General features: G+C 39.9%; 1 protein-coding gene across 3 annotated transcripts in view; it reads right to left on the reverse strand.

Moving 5' to 3' along the window:
- The window catches only part of cep85 (centrosomal protein 85), a 78,654-nt gene that overhangs the window by 54,690 nt on the left and 7,311 nt on the right, over nt 1-16,653 (reverse strand). For 2 of the 3 annotated variants that reach the window (XM_052036227.1, XM_052036229.1), the window contains exon 2: nt 5,688-5,757. In XM_052036227.1, the coding sequence (XP_051892187.1) occupies nt 5,688-5,742 (55 nt within the window). In that variant the 5' untranslated portion in view covers nt 5,743-5,757. Of the gene's footprint in view, nt 1-5,687; nt 5,758-10,945; nt 11,021-16,653 lie in introns of all 3 variants that reach the window. The other variant, XM_052036228.1, reaches the window with a different exon arrangement.

Below are 16,653 nucleotides of genomic sequence, written 5' to 3' on the forward strand. Positions count from 1 at the left end.
TCCATATTCAGAAGACATAGGTCTAAGATAAGGGGTAGATATTCAGGGGAGATTTGAAGAAGAATTCTTTCACACAGGGGTGGTGGATACTGGTACTCTCACAACAATTTAGCAGCATTTAGGCAAGCATATGAAACACCATGACATAGAAGGCTACATGCAGAGTGCTGGAAAATGGGATCAGCATAGACAGGTGCTTGATGGCTAGCCCAGACACAGTGGACAGAAGGGCCCATTGTCATATACGACTTCAAGACTAATAGGACTTTTTCCTCAACTATCACTAATGGTACAAGTAAACAAGTGCAATGATTTAACCAGATGTTGATCATCTGCTGCTTCTGGGAAATGGGCATTGTAGCAATGATTATTGCTCAACTCCATTCTTTGGTAAGCATGGAGACAAAAGAGATGTCAGATGCTGGAATCCGGAGCAACTCAGTAGGTCAAGCAGAGAAAGAATTTTCGATGTTTCAGGTCAAAACCCTGCATCAGGACTTTTGTAAGCTTTGCTGATCATTTTCCAACTTTTATGTATACCAATGGTTTCCTCTATCACCTCCTTCAGCACTTGTGGACCTGTTAACTTCTGTCCAATCTGTTCTACTCAGGTGTGAAGTTAGAATTACTTTGACAGGTGTACATTTCTTGGCAGTATTCTAAGCATCTTGGTCCTCCATTAGACCATAAGACATAGGAGCTGAATTAGACCATTCGGCCCATCGAGTCTGCTCTGCCATTCAATCATGGCTGATTTTTTTTCTCAACCCCATTCTCCCACCTTTTACCCACAACCCTTAACCCCTTTACTAATCAAGAACCTATCAATCTCTACCTTAAATACTCCATCTCTGCCTTCTATTGCTTTGGTTCCCTGTTGATGGAGCTTTCAATGTTGGAAAGACACATTAGACTGTAACCTCAACTCCACATTCCCTTCTACGCAGTAACCTTTCACCCCCTTGCTTATCATCTTATTTATCTACCTCTGCCTTCAAAGATTCTATTTCACCATCCTTGAAGCAGAAAGTTTCAAAGACTGACAACACACAAAAAAAAACCCACCTCATTTGTCTTAAATGAGTGACCCTTATTTAAAAATAAATGATCTGGATTTTTTTTAAAAATGTTGTTGGGATCTAGGCATTGCCTGCAAGGCCAGAATTTATACCCTAATCCTATAGCCCTCGAGTAGGTAGTGCTGAGTCACCTTCTTCCAGTCTTTCTGGTGAAGGTACTTCCACAGTGTTACTGGGGAGAGAGTTCCAGGGTTTAGATTCAGCGGTGAAGTGCCAGCGATATAATTCCAAGCCAGCATAGTGCACAATTTGGAAGAGAATAAGCACCAGTCGTCCTTGTCCTTTTTGGCTGCAAGTTTGGGAATTGCTGTTAGAGTAGCCTGGGTGAGTAAATGCAGTTATTAAACAATGCAGCCTCTTTATGCCAATAGTGGAATTAGTGTATATTTAGGGCGATTGATAACATTCCAGTAAAGCAGGCTTCTCCCACAAGGAGAAAACACCTCCTCCACTCCAAGATCCATTAGGATCTTACACCACTCACTTTACTAAATTCAACTGTATACAAGCCTAGCCTGTTTAACTTTTCCTCAAGACAATCAGGAAATCTCTGAACTGCTTCCAATGCATTAGCATCCTTTCTTAAGTAAGGAGATCAATACTGTACACAATACTTCAAATGTGGTCTCACCAAAGCCTTATAATAACTGAACCATATTCACCCTACTTTAGAATTTAATTCCCTTAGCCATGAACAATAGCATCGCTAGCTTTCCAAATCATTTGCTGTACCTGTACATCATGCTTTAAGACATCCAGATCCCTTTGCGTCTCACAGCTTTGCAGGGTCTCTCCAGTTAGATAATATGCTTCTTTTACTTTTCCTGCCAGTGGATAATTTTACATTTGTTCACATTAAATTCCTTTTGCCAGATACCAGTCCTCTTACTTAACCCATCCATGTCCCTTTGCAGCCTCATGTCTCCTTCACAACTTTCTTTCCTACCCATCTTCACGTCATACCTTTGGAATCTTCACCCAAGTCATTTATGGGAAATTGTATAAAGTGGAGGCTCCAGCACAGATTCCTGTGGCACACCATTCATTATTTCTTGCCAACTGGAAAACAACCTACTTACACATATCTATTCCTCTTTTGCTAATTCCCCTACTGATTTTTCCATTTAAGTCATAATTTTCAATACCTTGATAGCTCTGGAATTGTGTAAACTTCATCAGAACTCCAGTCTGCTGCTCATTCAATTCCTGGCCATTTCTTGCATGACAGCCACTTTGTACAAATGTCTGGCTTTGAGGAGAACTGGTAAGCACTTGCAATCCCTTGCTTTGTGAATGGTGGAAAGGCTCTTGGAATCAAGAGGCATATCATTTGCTCCAGAACACCTAGCATCTAACTAGCTCTTATAGCAATGGTATTGAAATGGTTGGTCCAGTTAAGTTTCTGGTTAATGACGATCCCCAGATGTTGATGGGAATTTGGAGAGGCTAATGCCATTGAATTGAACTGGAGAAGTTACTACTTTGCATCTGTGCGACTAAGTGTTACCTTGCACTGATCAGCTCATGCCCAAATTATGTCAAGGTCTTGCTACTTGTAGACAGAGACACTTTTATTATATGCTGCAAATCCAATTGAAAACTGTACATTCTGATTTCTGGTTTCACAGAGGTATTTCAATGAAGCAGCCAAAAATAGTTCAAAAGTGCCCCAAGAAACTACATTGACAGTCTAGATTATCACCCAATAAAAATAACGATTTCCTTTTGTGCAAACCTGTGGAAGTTTTCCCCATACCCTATCCACTGCAATTTTGCCAGCACCCTTTACTATCAAGTGTGCACATGTCACAGGTGGTCACACTCAGCTCACTGTTGGAATTCAGGGCTTTTTCTGTCCATGTTTGCACCAAACTTATGAGGTCTGAACTCAAGTTGTTGTTCTAGAATCCAAACCAAGTCAGAAATTGATAATGGAGTGTTCCTTGATACATACAAATTTCCAAGTATCCAGTGCCTGCTGGTACTCTTGGTTTACTCCTAAATCAGAACTCACCGCATCCACCCTACCAATCATCTGGACGTTGCAGTATGCACTGTATCCCCAGCCCTGTGTGAATTTCACATTCAAGCTTGCATTCTAGACAAATATTCACGGGTTAACTATGTCAGTTTTCTGCTGCCACAAGGGGTCTTCACTCAAAACATTTTACTAATACAGCCAGACATTGTTAAGAGCTGATTAGCATGGAAGGCACTAGAGTAAAAGTTCTAACGTAGTTGGTCACCATCCTGCTCCTAGCCATTTTATGTATACCAACATCTTTATATTATCTATCAGTGTGATTGAACATATAAACCTTTGGTAATTAGAGATCAAATTTGAAGATACTGAGAAATTAATTGCACACAAAATGCCATATTGAATTGGGGGGGGGGGGGGATAGGTAGACGCTGGGGAAAATATGCTACATGCCTTGAAAACTGAAATACAACAAGCACCTACCCACACACAAAAAAAAACCTTTGTTACTCCACAGCCCAAAAGTAGCACTAAATGAGCAGGTATAAACAATGCATGTGAACTCTAGCAACACATTGTAAAATATGGAACTTCATTACAGGTACTGTTTCTTCTCCCAAAGTTGAACCACACAAAAAAAAACTCTACTTTTACTTTACAAAATGACTCATCCAATGCAGCATCATGAGAATGCTGGAAAATACAAGTAGTAAATGTACACATTGAGCTTGACTGTAAATCACTTCAACCACCAGCACCAAACCTTTAATTAATGGCTTATTTTGTCAAAGTGAAACAAGTCAGAGAGGTGGTAGCAGATTTCGTGGTAAAAATTTTCTCTGCTACAACACCAAGCTGTATATTTTAAAAGAATTTATTGCACAGTAATGGATTGTTGGGTTTTTACACCAGCGTTGCTAATCCAAGTCTCTTTCTACCAGCTGATCTTACCCAAATGCCCTTCTATATTTTCTTGTCTCATAACTTCTTGTTAAATTTGCCCATGTGATACAACCCAGTTATTCCATCTAGTACAAATTTCACATTCTGACCACTCTCTAGAAACTTCTAAATTCAACACTGCATTTATTAGTGACCATCAAATAAATATGCCCCTGGTTTCCACCCTTGCTTTTGTGGATGAGAACAGATCATACTAGAAGTCATTAACTTAGAAAACATTCTCAACACCTTGGTATCCAGATGCAAAAAATATTAAATTTTAATAGATTTTGTGCATTATTCCTGAAATGAAAACTGTTGAAGTATTTACCATTTATAGGCAGTATAACTAATTTTGAAAATATATAGTTCAGAGGGATGACATTTTCTGAAGGGCAAAAACAAAATCATAATACCCGCCCAAGTCTGGTCTTATACACACAGTGGCACAAGGAAGCTTACTAGTGTTTACACCTACACTACAAAAGATACTTTGCAAGGGCGAGGCAGATTTCAGACTAGTCCCAGTTTATATTGCTTCAACACTGAATGCTACAGTAGAAGGTTGACAGAAGGGAAAATAAATTTGTAAATTCCTTTCAATTTTTTTTTGTAGTAAATTGGAAGTTGACCAAGCTCAGTTTCAATTCTCAGTAACAAATTGCTTGTTCTTCATTGTTCTGACTCAAATGACAATATCCATTTGGATAAGGTGTCCAGCAATAAATATCCTGGTATGTCAGAACCCTCAGGAGATGGGAAGGGATTAGACTGAAAAATGAGGAAGGAAGAGGAAGAGCATCTCCCTCGTCTTCATTCATTTTCTACTTCCATCTCATCCAGACAGATCAGCTGTAACTAACGAGCTTTCAACACCCTTTCTCAGCCTGAGCCACCAACATATGTGCCATTCAGTTTCTCAGTCTCCACCATGTCAGAGAGATTCCTTTTGTTCTCACCACTCCTCCCGCTTCTTTGCAACTTAAGTCATGATTGTTATCTAACTTTACCTAGTCATAAAGATCAATTATCAACCTGAAATATCAACTTATTTTCTCTCCAGATCCTATCTGACCTGCTGGGCATTAATAGCATTTTCTGTTTTTATTTCAGAATAGTGTTCTGCTGAAATGAACAGCTCATAGGATACATCACTAAGTGCTCTACAAATTCTAGAACATAAATTATACAACTTCCAGCAAAGACTGAACAGGTAGGGCCATTTTTCCTCAAAAGATTAAGAGGTGATACAAAAGGGATTTTTAAAATTATGAAGGGCGTCAATAGGTTATACATACAGCGAGCTATGAGAGGCTTCAAAATTAGTCGAAAGATGTGGGTTAGTCACTAATAGATTGAATGAGGAATTCAATTTCAGGAAATATCCATTTTCAGATTTATTATGTAGAAATCATTACCGCAATCAGTTGAGGTGGCCAGTGTTAAAGTATTTAAGGGGAAACTGGATAAATACACAGAAAAAGTAGGATGTGTTTAAAAGGTGACATGATATATGACTGCAGGAGGCACATGTGGTATATAGAGTTGATGGGCTGAAGGTTTATTTCCATTATGTAAAATACTATGAAATACACTTTCAAGTAGACATAATACAAAATATTTACAGCACTGGGTGACAAAAGGAAGCAGGAAATGCAGGAATACAGGAAAAGGATGTGTTTTACCTTTTATGCTGGTCTGTTGTTCTATCGAGTCTCTATGCTTGCTGGAAGTAGCCATATGAAATGAGTTCACCTGTACACAAATCAAAAAAAGTATAAAAAATATTAAAAATAGATTACACATCTTAAAATAAAAGTAAAATAACTTTTTTAGAAATGTCATTGCAAAACATTTGAAATTCCAACTACTAGATCCAGATAGAAAGTGATCTTCAAAAACTTCCTGGTCGCTCAAGTTTATATTTGTTCAGTATTTTAACTTCTCTATTATTCACTTCTCCCATGCTTTTGCATTACTTGTTTCTGTGGGTAGAATGATAATGACTACTCTTAGTCACAAATGAGCAAAAAGAGTCATAATCAAGAAACAAATATCATGTAACAGAAACATAGCCAAACACTTAAGCAATGCTAGGTTATCACATCACGTAGCTACTGAGTGTTATTTTTGAAACACGTCTTAAGTTTTCCTTCCATGTCAATATACTATTTGTTTCAATAAACCAATTGTATGTGGTAGCCTCAAGTTAAAAGCACAAGAGAATTCAAATAAATAATTAGTTAAAAAATACATAATGACTTTTGAGTAAAGCCCTTTTGGGTTATGTCTGACATATAACTGAAGTAAATAGACAAGCTGTACTTAGTGTGGACTTTAAGAGAAGCATGGAGAAGATGGATTTATTCCCTATTACAAAAGTAATCATTTGTATAATGTGATATTAAAGATTTCTCAAAGTGGGTACAGGACATTCAGAAAAGGGGGGTGATCAGCCAGAGATCATGGCCCATACTGGTACTAGCAACATAGGTAGGAAGAGGGATGAGGACCTGCAAAGGGAATTTAGGCAGAAAATTTACAAAGCAGAGCCTCTGGGGTTGTAATCTTGGGATTATCCAGTGCCATGTGCTAGTGAGGAAGGAAATAGGAAGATAGTACAGTTGAATGTGTGGCTATAGAACTGGTGCAGGAGGGAGGGCTTCAGATACCTGAATCAATGAGTACAAGGAGGACAGGATGTACCCAAACTGGAGAGCACCAATATCCTTGGAGGGAGGCTTACTAATGCTGCGTAAAAGACCTTAAACTGGTGTGCACGAGGATGGGGTGAGGATGGCAGGGGGTTTGGGGGGTGGGGAGGAAAGAGCAGTGTTAAGCAGGTGGAGAGGTTGAGAAGGTAGAGGTTAGCTCAAGCAAGTCTAATGGGAAGAACAAGCAGGGCCAGGTTAAGGAACATGGTGGGACTGATGCTCTGAAGTGCATTTATTTTAATGCAAGGAGTATAATGGGTAAGGCAGGCAAGCTTAGAGCCTGGATTAGTACATGCAACTATGATGTTGTAGCCATTACAGAAACTTAGTTGAGAGAGGGGCATTAATGGCAACTCAACATCTCCAGGGTTTAGCTATCTCAAACAAGATAAAGAGGTATGTAAGAGAGGTGGGTGTATTGCATTACTGGTCAGGGAGAATGTCACAGCTGCACTCAAAAGACATCTTAGAGGACTCATCCATTCAGGCCATATGGGTGGAACTCAGGAATAAGAAAGCTGCAATCACTAGGATGGGATTATACTGTAGGCCTCCCAATGACCAGCCACATCTAGAGGAAAAGATATGCAGGCAAATCATAGAAATATGTAAAATAAAAATAGGGTAGCAGTAGCCAGAGATTTTAACTTCCTCAATATTGACTGGGTCTCCCTTAGTATCAGGGGGTTAGATGGGACAGAATTTGTTAGGTGCATCCAGGAGGGTTTCCTGAAACAGTATGTAGGTAGACACAACAAATCCTGCAGATGCTGGAATCTGAAGCAATACACAAAAAGTGCTGGGGCAACTCTGCAGGTCAGGCAGCATCCATGGAGGGAAATAAACAGTCGACGTTTCGGGCTGAAACCCTTCATCAGGATGTCGGCAGTCCAGCTAGGGAAGGGGTAGTACTAGACTTTGTACTGGGAAATGAGCCAGGCCAGGTGATTGAAGTTTCAGTGGGGCAGCATTCTGCAAATAGTAATCAAAATTCCAACAGTCTTAAGATGGCTTATGGATAAGGACAAGGCTAGTCCTTGGGTGAAAGTGCTAAATTGGGGAAAGGCCAATTACAACAATATTAGGTGGGAACTGGGGAGAGTAAATTAGGAGCGGCCGCTTGGGGGCAAATCCACACATGACAAGTGGGAGTCTTTTAAAGGCTAACTGTTAGAGTTCAGGACCAGCATGTTACTGCAAGGATGAAAGGATGGCAAGGTTTGGGAACCTTAGATGACAAGAGATATTGTAAGTTTAATCAAAAAGGAAGTATATGCAAGATTTAGGAAGCTGAAGTCAGACAAGGCCTTTGAGGAATACAAAGGAAGCAAGAAAGAACTTAATCAAAGTATTAGGAGGGCTAAAATGGGCCCAAGAAATGTCCTTGGCAAGTAGGATTAAGGAGTTTAAAAACAGTTCGTCCTGTGAGCAGGATTCAAATATTGAGCCCATTCCCCTATGTTACTACTTAGTTAATTCAATTGGTACTGTCCAGTTATAACTGACATCCAAGTACAATTCAATGCTGACTGAGATTCCCAGTTCAGAGGTGTCGTCCGACTCTGAACATTAACCTAAGCCTCTGCATTATGTTGTGTAGAACAATAAGGTGACAGTTGAAGCTCATCTTCCTTGGTAATTGATAATTGGTTTATTATTGTCACATGTTGGAAGTGCCCTGTGTTGGAAGTGTATAAAATTGAGGGGCGTAGATAGGATGGGCAAGCAATATCTTTTTCCCATTATTGAGTGATTCAATACCGGGGGCATGCATTTAAGGTGAGAGGGGGGTAGGATCAGAACAGATGTGAGGGATATGTTTTTTTACTTGGAGAGTGGTGGATGCCTGGAATGTGTTGCCTGATAGAGTGGTGGAGGCATATTCTTTGGGGGTTTTTAAGAGGGGCTTGGATGGGCACATGAATGGAAGGAAAATAGACGGATATGGGCATCCTGTAGGTAGGAGGGATTAGCTATGTTGGCACAACATTGTGGGCCGAAGGGCCTGTTCTGTGCTGTACTGTTCCATGTTCTATGAGAATACAAAGTTATTTTATACATATTAAAGTAAGGGGGTAGCTAGGGAAAGGACAGGTCCACTCAAGGACAAAGGAGGGAATCTATGCCTGGAGCTGGAGAAAGTGGGTGAGGTCTTAAACGAGTACTTCAGTATTCGCCAAGAACAACGTGGATGGTTGCAAGATCAGGAAGGTGTATGTTGATATTCTAGGACATGTCAATATTAACAAGATGGTGGTGTTGGGTGGGTAAGTTCCAGGGCCTGATGGAATCTATCCCAGGATACTGAGGGAGGCAAGGGAAGAAATTGCTGGGGCCTTAATAGACATTTGTATCCTATTTAGCCACAGGCAAGATCCCATAAGCCTGGCGAATAGCCAATGCTGTGCCTTTTTAAAAACAACAGGTGCAAACCAGGAAATTATAGGCCCAAGAGTGGTAATGGCAACATATAACATGCTTGCCACACCCCCCCAGAGTGGAAAAGTCAAATAATGGAGAGCATAGATTTAAGGTGAGAGTGGCAAAGTTTTAAAGGAGATGAGACAGGCATGTTTTTTTATTTTATACACAGTGTGGTAGGTACCTGGAATACACTGCCAGGGGAGGTGGTAGAAGCAGATACGACAACAACATTTAAGAGACATTTAGACAGACACGTGAACAGGCAAGAATAGTGGGATACAGACCACATGCAGGCAGATGGGATTCGTTAGATTGGCATCATGGTCGGCTCAGATTTGGTGACTGAAGGGCCTGTTCCTGTGCTGAACTGTTCTACGTTCTAAAGTTATGTGATGTTAAAAGCATATTATACACATTATATTTAATAAATTTCACCAGATCCTTGTAGAAATTTCCATTAGAAAATAGCAGTAAATATTGACATTTAAGTGTACATTTAAAGCGCCTTGTCTACACGCCAAGTCCCAATGCCAGCATTAAGTCATACAGAAGCTATGATAGTAGGCTTGTTAATCCAACCCAAAGTATACTTCTACAACCAATACCAAAGAAATCAGGATCTTGCTCTGACCTTTCACATCACACTGTCACAAATTTTATTCCAGAACAATACCAGGCACTGAATTTACAATAATTTATTGAACACAGAATATTACAGCACAGTACAGGCCCTTTGGCCCACAACGTTGTGCCGACATTTTATCCTGCTCTAAGATCTATCTAACCCTTCCCTCCCACATAGCCGTCCATTTCTCTATCATTCATGTGGCTATCTAAGAGTCTCTTAAATGTCCCTAATATATCTGCCCCCACAACCTCTGCCGGCAGTGTGTTCCACTCACCCACCACTCTGTGTGGGGAAAAAAAAACTTACCTCTGACATTTCCCCCATACCTTCCTCCAATCACCTTAAAATTATGCCCCTTTGTGTTAGCCATTTTTGCCCTGGGAAAAAGTCTCCGTCTGTCCACTCGATCTATGCCACTTATCTTGTACACCTCTATCAAGTCACCTCCCATCCTCCTCCTCCCCAAAGAAAAAAGCCCTAACTCACTCAACCTATCCTCATAAGACATGCTCTCCAATCCAGGCAGTATCCTGGTAAATCTCCTCTGCACCCTCTCTAAAGCTTCCACATCCTTCCTGAAGAATGGATTGAAGTAAAGTTAAAAAAACAGCTCCATTGTGCCAAGTGCATGATGGACAATTACAGTTCTATTTTAAGGACAGTAATTCCAAAACTCATTTTTGAAAGATTGTACTCATGTTGAAACGTGTCTGCAAAAATGTTTTCAGCACATGGAAGGATTGTAACAAGTTCTTCATATCTAAGTTTTCTTTTTAATCCAAAATGTAAAATTCATTGTTTTATAAACCTCTGCTTAACTGTAGACATAATCCAGATACGAAACAGAACAAGATTCTTTTTTTAATAAAAAAGGGAGGAGATTAACAAGAGATGGTTTACTACATATAATCTTAAAAAGGTATTGCATGCAGAAACTTGCAGAGAGTGGGGAGGGGAAGGGAGAAAGAACATTGCAAAATTTATATCTCTCACCTTTTTTTTTATTATATAAAGCAGATGCCTGCAGCACAGGAGGCAAACTGACACTCAAAACAAGAAAAGAACATTTATTCTACCCCATCTTGAAAAACAGAGTTACATCAAGACATACCCAACAACTATTTTTCCCCCAATCATCATAACTCTTCAAGCAGCTCAAAAGTCACAGGATAGTCACCTAATAAAGTCAGTGCTAATCCACAAGCCTCAAATCTTCAAACCATTCTGTAGATATACCAGCTATTTGTAAATTCTATTGGAAAGTGAAATAATGCATAACATTAGAGCAATTCACTGTTTTGCAAGTGAAATCAAAACTTAATAAGCAACTTAAAATAGTAATATTAAAAGAGTATTACATTTTGTTCAGTTAATCAATAGTTTCTTAGAGTTATGCAAGATTAAAGTATGTCTAACTTACCATAAATGTAATTAATAATACAATGAATTTACAATTTAGAGTTATTTCTATAGTAATAAGAGAAGTGTCCAGGCTGGGGACACCCATTAGCTGACGAGAAAGATCAGTGGGTCCAGGTAATTTGCAAACAGGTTTTGGCAGCAGATCTCAGAGTGTGGTGGTCTCCAAATGTGGGGTTTCGGTGAGGAGCACGATGAGTGAGTAGCAACAGGTGGTTGTTTCTACCTTTCTTTATTACTTTAGCACACTAAGTTGTGCTTAGAATGGAATAAAGCCCCTAACACAGTTATTTCCTTTAGAATAGTAACGTAATTCAAGGGCAATCCATGGCAGGAGAACACAGCCCCATCGTATGCTCCACGTGTGTCATGTGGGAAATCAAGGGCACTTCATGAGTCCCTGGCAACCATGTGTGCAAGAAGTGTGTCCAACTGCAGCTCCTGACTGACTGCAATGTGCAGCTGGCATTGCAGATGGATTCACTATGAAGCATTTGCAATGTCGAGGACATTATGAATAGCATGATGAATGGTCACCCACAATTATAAGCTGCACAAGCAGAAAAGTGATGGATGACTACCAAACAGAGCAATAGGCTTAGGCAGGTAGCACAGGAGTCCCAAGTGGCCATTCCCCCTCTCATACAGATATACTGTGTTGGATATTATTGGGGGACATGACTTCCCAGAGGACAGTGGTAGGGAATTTGATTATAATGGGAATAGACAGGCATTTCTGTAGCTGCAAAGATTTTGAATGATATGTTGCCTCCCTAGTGGCAGGCCATCTCAGAGTGGCTGCAGGACATTCCAAAAAGGCAAGGGTACAACTGTTGTGGTCCACATTGGTACTAACCCAATCTGCGAAAGGGATTAGGTTCTGCAACACAAGTTTAGAGAGCTAGACCTCTAAAGTTGTAATGTCTGGATTACTTCTGGTGCCACTTGTGAGAATATAGAAACAGCAGCAAATGTCAGATGAATATATGGTTAAAGAGATGGTGTGGAGTGAGGGCTTTGTGATTTTGGATCATTGGGACTGTTTCTGGGAAAGGTAGGATCTGTTCAAGCAGGACCTAAACCAAAACAGGTCCAGCATCCTTACAGGGAGGTTTACTCATGCTGTTCGGAAGGGTTTAAAACTAATTTGATAGGGGAAAAACAGGGGAATGGTCACAGAATAGATGTACAACAAACATAGAAGAGAAACCAAATCAGTCCAACTGGTAGACCAGACACGGGCAGGTAAAGGCACATGGCAGGAGTGGAAGCCTAAATTGCATCATTTAGGTTACAGAACAATATTGACCAGTCGGAAAGTTGAATGGCAGATGGAATTTAATCCTGACAAGTGTGAAGTGATGCATTTTAGGAGGTCTAATAAGAGTACATAATTAACGATAGGGCCAGAGGGACTATTGAAAGATCTTCGTGTACAGGTTCACAGATTCCTAAAGGTAGCAACACAGGTAGATAAGGTGGCAAAGTCGTACAGAATGCCGGCCTTCATTAGCCAGGGCATAGAATGAAAGTGCAAGAAGGTCATGGTACAACTTTTAAGGCCACAACTGGAGTATTGTGCACAGTTTTGGTCACCACACTTCAGGAAGTAAGTGATTACTCTGGAGAGGGCACAGAGGAGATTTACCAGGATGTTGCCTGGGATGGAACATTTCAGAATTGAGCAAAGACTGGATATGGTCACGAAGGACCTGTTAATGGTATATAAAATCATGACTGGCATAGATAGATAGGGTGGATGGCGAGAACTTCCCCCCATAACAGAGATGGTTAAAACAAGACAGCATACGTTTAAGGTGAAGATTAAGGAAAGTTAGAGGAGATCCAAGGAAAAGATTTTCACCAAGACAATGGTTGCAATCTTAAATGCACTGCTCGAGGTGGTGGAGGTAGGTACACCCACACACTTAAAAAGTATCTGGCCAGGCACTCGAATTGCCAGGTCATAGAAGGTTGTGGATTAAGTGTAAATGGGATTAGTACTTTTGGATGCTAGATGGTCAACATGGACGAGGTGCACTGAAGGGCCTGTTCCTGTAGTGTATGACTCCATAATTCCATGGAACAGGTGTTGCCAGTCCCCAGCAAAGGCCCATACTCACTGTGCTCAACAGATGCAGCCCGACCCCTACAAATCAGCACTGAGTGACGACACTATTCGCTCCAGCCCACCCAACACCAGCCCTCACAGACAACTATTGTACTTTACCTTAGTGACTTGCTCTACAGAAAGCCACGTGGTGATAAAAATCATTTTAACTGCTTCGTTGTTTTGTGGGCACCATGAGAGGTCTGAGCCCCTAAATCAGGTTTCCAACATAGCAGTAATCAGGGACAGGGGTTTGCTTGTGCGATCTCAGCAATGCATCTCCATATGTTACCAACACAGGGAACTGGTGCCCCAAATTTATTTGCATGTTTAAATATCATTGTCTCAACCTTCTCATCTGTAACTTGCTAAAGGTGGCCTTGCAACCATATCCCTCTGTTCATAGTTCATCACCATGCCAGTACCTCATCAATGGCAACCAGGCCTTCAGCCATCCTAGTTCCAAGCTCATAAATAACCACCAAAACCCATTTGCCTCTACTCCTCATAAGGGCTCATTAAAACCTGCACTCTAACCAAACCATCACCTTCTGCAATAGGTCTTTGCTAGGTCTTTCTAATAATGCTTCAGAAGCACTTTATATGCTGTGGTTGTGCTACTGAGACAGGAACATAAACAAAAGACACTTGAAAACCACTTATCCCTTCCCATTTCTTCAGCTCCAGCTGTCTAATCACTACTTCTCAATTTATTTCAGCTTTTTGCCTTACTGTTTTCAACCATGGTTCTGCATTGTGGACCATCTGGCCCATCTTTACAAGACACATTAGCAGTTTTCCTGAGAAACTATTATATCAAACCAAGGCAATGCTTTTTCCAACAACAATGAATGGCAAACACTCAAGTTCTTGATCGTGCATTAGGCTAATTCACTCACTAGCAACTATTAATAAAGAAGGAATATTAGAAACATTCCAACATTTGGCTAGCCACAGATGTACCAAAACACTTGGTTGTTTATTTTGCTTCAAAAACATATTTAAAATATAGACATACATTCCCACTGTTAATAAGATTACACTCAGCAGTGGCGAAAGATAAATACAGGGATTCAGACTTATTCCAATAACTGGATTTTAATTAATGTGTAACACCAGCTCTTGAAAATTAATACCACAAAAAGCTTAAGAATTTGGAACAGAAAACTTAGGTTGATTTTGTAAATAGATTTTACTTCTTTGTAGCTCACCTACAAACAATACTCAAACTCATATTCAATACTTTTCCCCTACAACTTAATTACTAATTTACGGATATCCTGCATGGACGCCGGAAATAAATTACTTCCAGTCTTCACCCAAGTGATCACTATGTCCAAGCTCAGATGGTCATCAGTAGGCCAACTGAAAACGAAGGTGATAAGTAGTAGCTGTGGTGACTAAAATACAGACATTGGCTGATATTGTTAGGTTTCAAAGGTTTTTCCTTGTCTTTTCTTTTATCAAACAGCTTCGGTTTTGGTAGTGAGGGTAGATTTTTTTTATAATAAAAATACTCCAATTTTTTTTCTTTATTAACTATTACATGTGATTATTAATTTAGAGTATTGTGATCTTAAGTATGATTTAACATAATGTATTCAGTAGTATTTTTATCCTCTTTTTTGATGCATGCACTCTTTTTTCATGGATTTAATAAAAATATCGTAAAAGAAAAGTAGTAGCTGTCAAGTATAATCGGAAATGTGAATTTGGCATTTCCCACTCCCATTCCACCCCTGAAACAGAAGAATTTGTCTCAGCCAAAATATCCTCAATACCCATTTGAAGTTCAACTATTCACTGCACTAACTGATGAAACACTAATTAAACCAACAGCTTTCCCTTTCTCTTTCACAGATGCGCAAAAGTATGTTTTCCATTGTTTGTTCTCATTTCAAATCCTATGTGATTGCTCACATTATGCCCATCTAATTCCCAGCTCTGTAAGCCAAAGACACATCTAAAAATAACAAATGACATTTTATTCTGGAACTCTAAATTTTTCACAATCTTCAAAAGTCTCAGAGAAACAACTTGCATATAGACCATGTGTTGGAAAACAAAATTCAGTAAAAGAAATCCCCAATTCCAAGATGAAGTCCATTCGTTTCTGAATATTGACTCTTTCTCTCCTCACTTAATCTGCTTGACTTGCTGAGTGCTTCCAGCATTTTGTTTTTGTTTTGCATTAGTGCAAGATTCTCTTGCCAACCTAAATAAGGGTGCAAAACTGAACTGGCCCTGGGTGGTCATCAGGATAATTCTGAACATACTTTATTCAAAAGATAATTGAAGTGCAAATTATCTGGACTAAAAGGAAAAAAAACTGCAGTTGCTGGAAATCTAAAATGCAGAAAGGAAATGCTGGAAATACTCAGGTCAGGCCACATCTGTGGGAAGAGAAACAGAATTAATGTTTCAGGTCAAAAACACTTCATCAGAACTGGGGTGAATCTAGCTTGCTGTGGCTGGCACTTCCAAAGGACTGTTCAGCCTTAGGTTATGCAGACCTGCTCTGAGTCCAGGATGAACTGACTGACAGATGTTGATGCATCTGTCTCATCATTCCATCCCTGGAGTCTATTTGGAGTTTGAACATGGGATTCCCCAAGATTACTCTGTAGAATCTGCCTCCATTGACACAAGAAATATAGAAAATACGGGAAACCCTCACTAGGTCAGGCACCATCACGGTAGCATAGCAGTTAGCGCGACGCTACTACAGCGCCAGCGATCAGGGTTCGATTCCCGTCGCTGTATGGAGTTTGTACGTTCTCCCGTGTCTGCGTGGGTTTCCTCCGGGTGCTCTGGTTTCCTCCCACATTCGAAAGACGTATGGGTAGGTTAATTTGGGGGTTTAAAATGGGCGGCGCAGACTCGTTGGGCTGAAAGGGCCTGTTACCACGCTGTAAATAAAATTTAAAGAAAGGAAACAGTTAATGTTTCAGGTCTTGGAACATTGGGCATTTTCTGTTGTTATTTCATATTTCTAGCATTTGCAGTTGATTAGTTTTCATCAATTTTCATTGGCTGATAAGTTTTCATTGTTTACAATCTTTGCACATGGGAAGTATTTAACTTCACTCCTGAAAAAAAATCTGGTTCTATTTTCTTTTAGACAATGACATCCAATTCTCAGGTTGCTCAACCAACTGAAATCATTTCAGTATACCCAGTTTTGATAACATCGTGAAAACTTGTCAAATTAACCTTTAACCTTTAAATTTCAAGGAATGCAACTCCAATTTGTATAATTTCTCATAATTTAAGAGGAGCCCAGGGATCGTTCTTCCGAATCTACCCTACATTTCATTTGATATATTCTTCCTAGGTTCTGGTGCCCAGACCTGCTT

The sequence above is a fragment of the Pristis pectinata genome, chromosome 22 (genome assembly GCF_009764475.1).
Source record: "Pristis pectinata isolate sPriPec2 chromosome 22, sPriPec2.1.pri, whole genome shotgun sequence".
NCBI lineage: Eukaryota > Metazoa > Chordata > Chondrichthyes > Rhinopristiformes > Pristidae > Pristis > Pristis pectinata.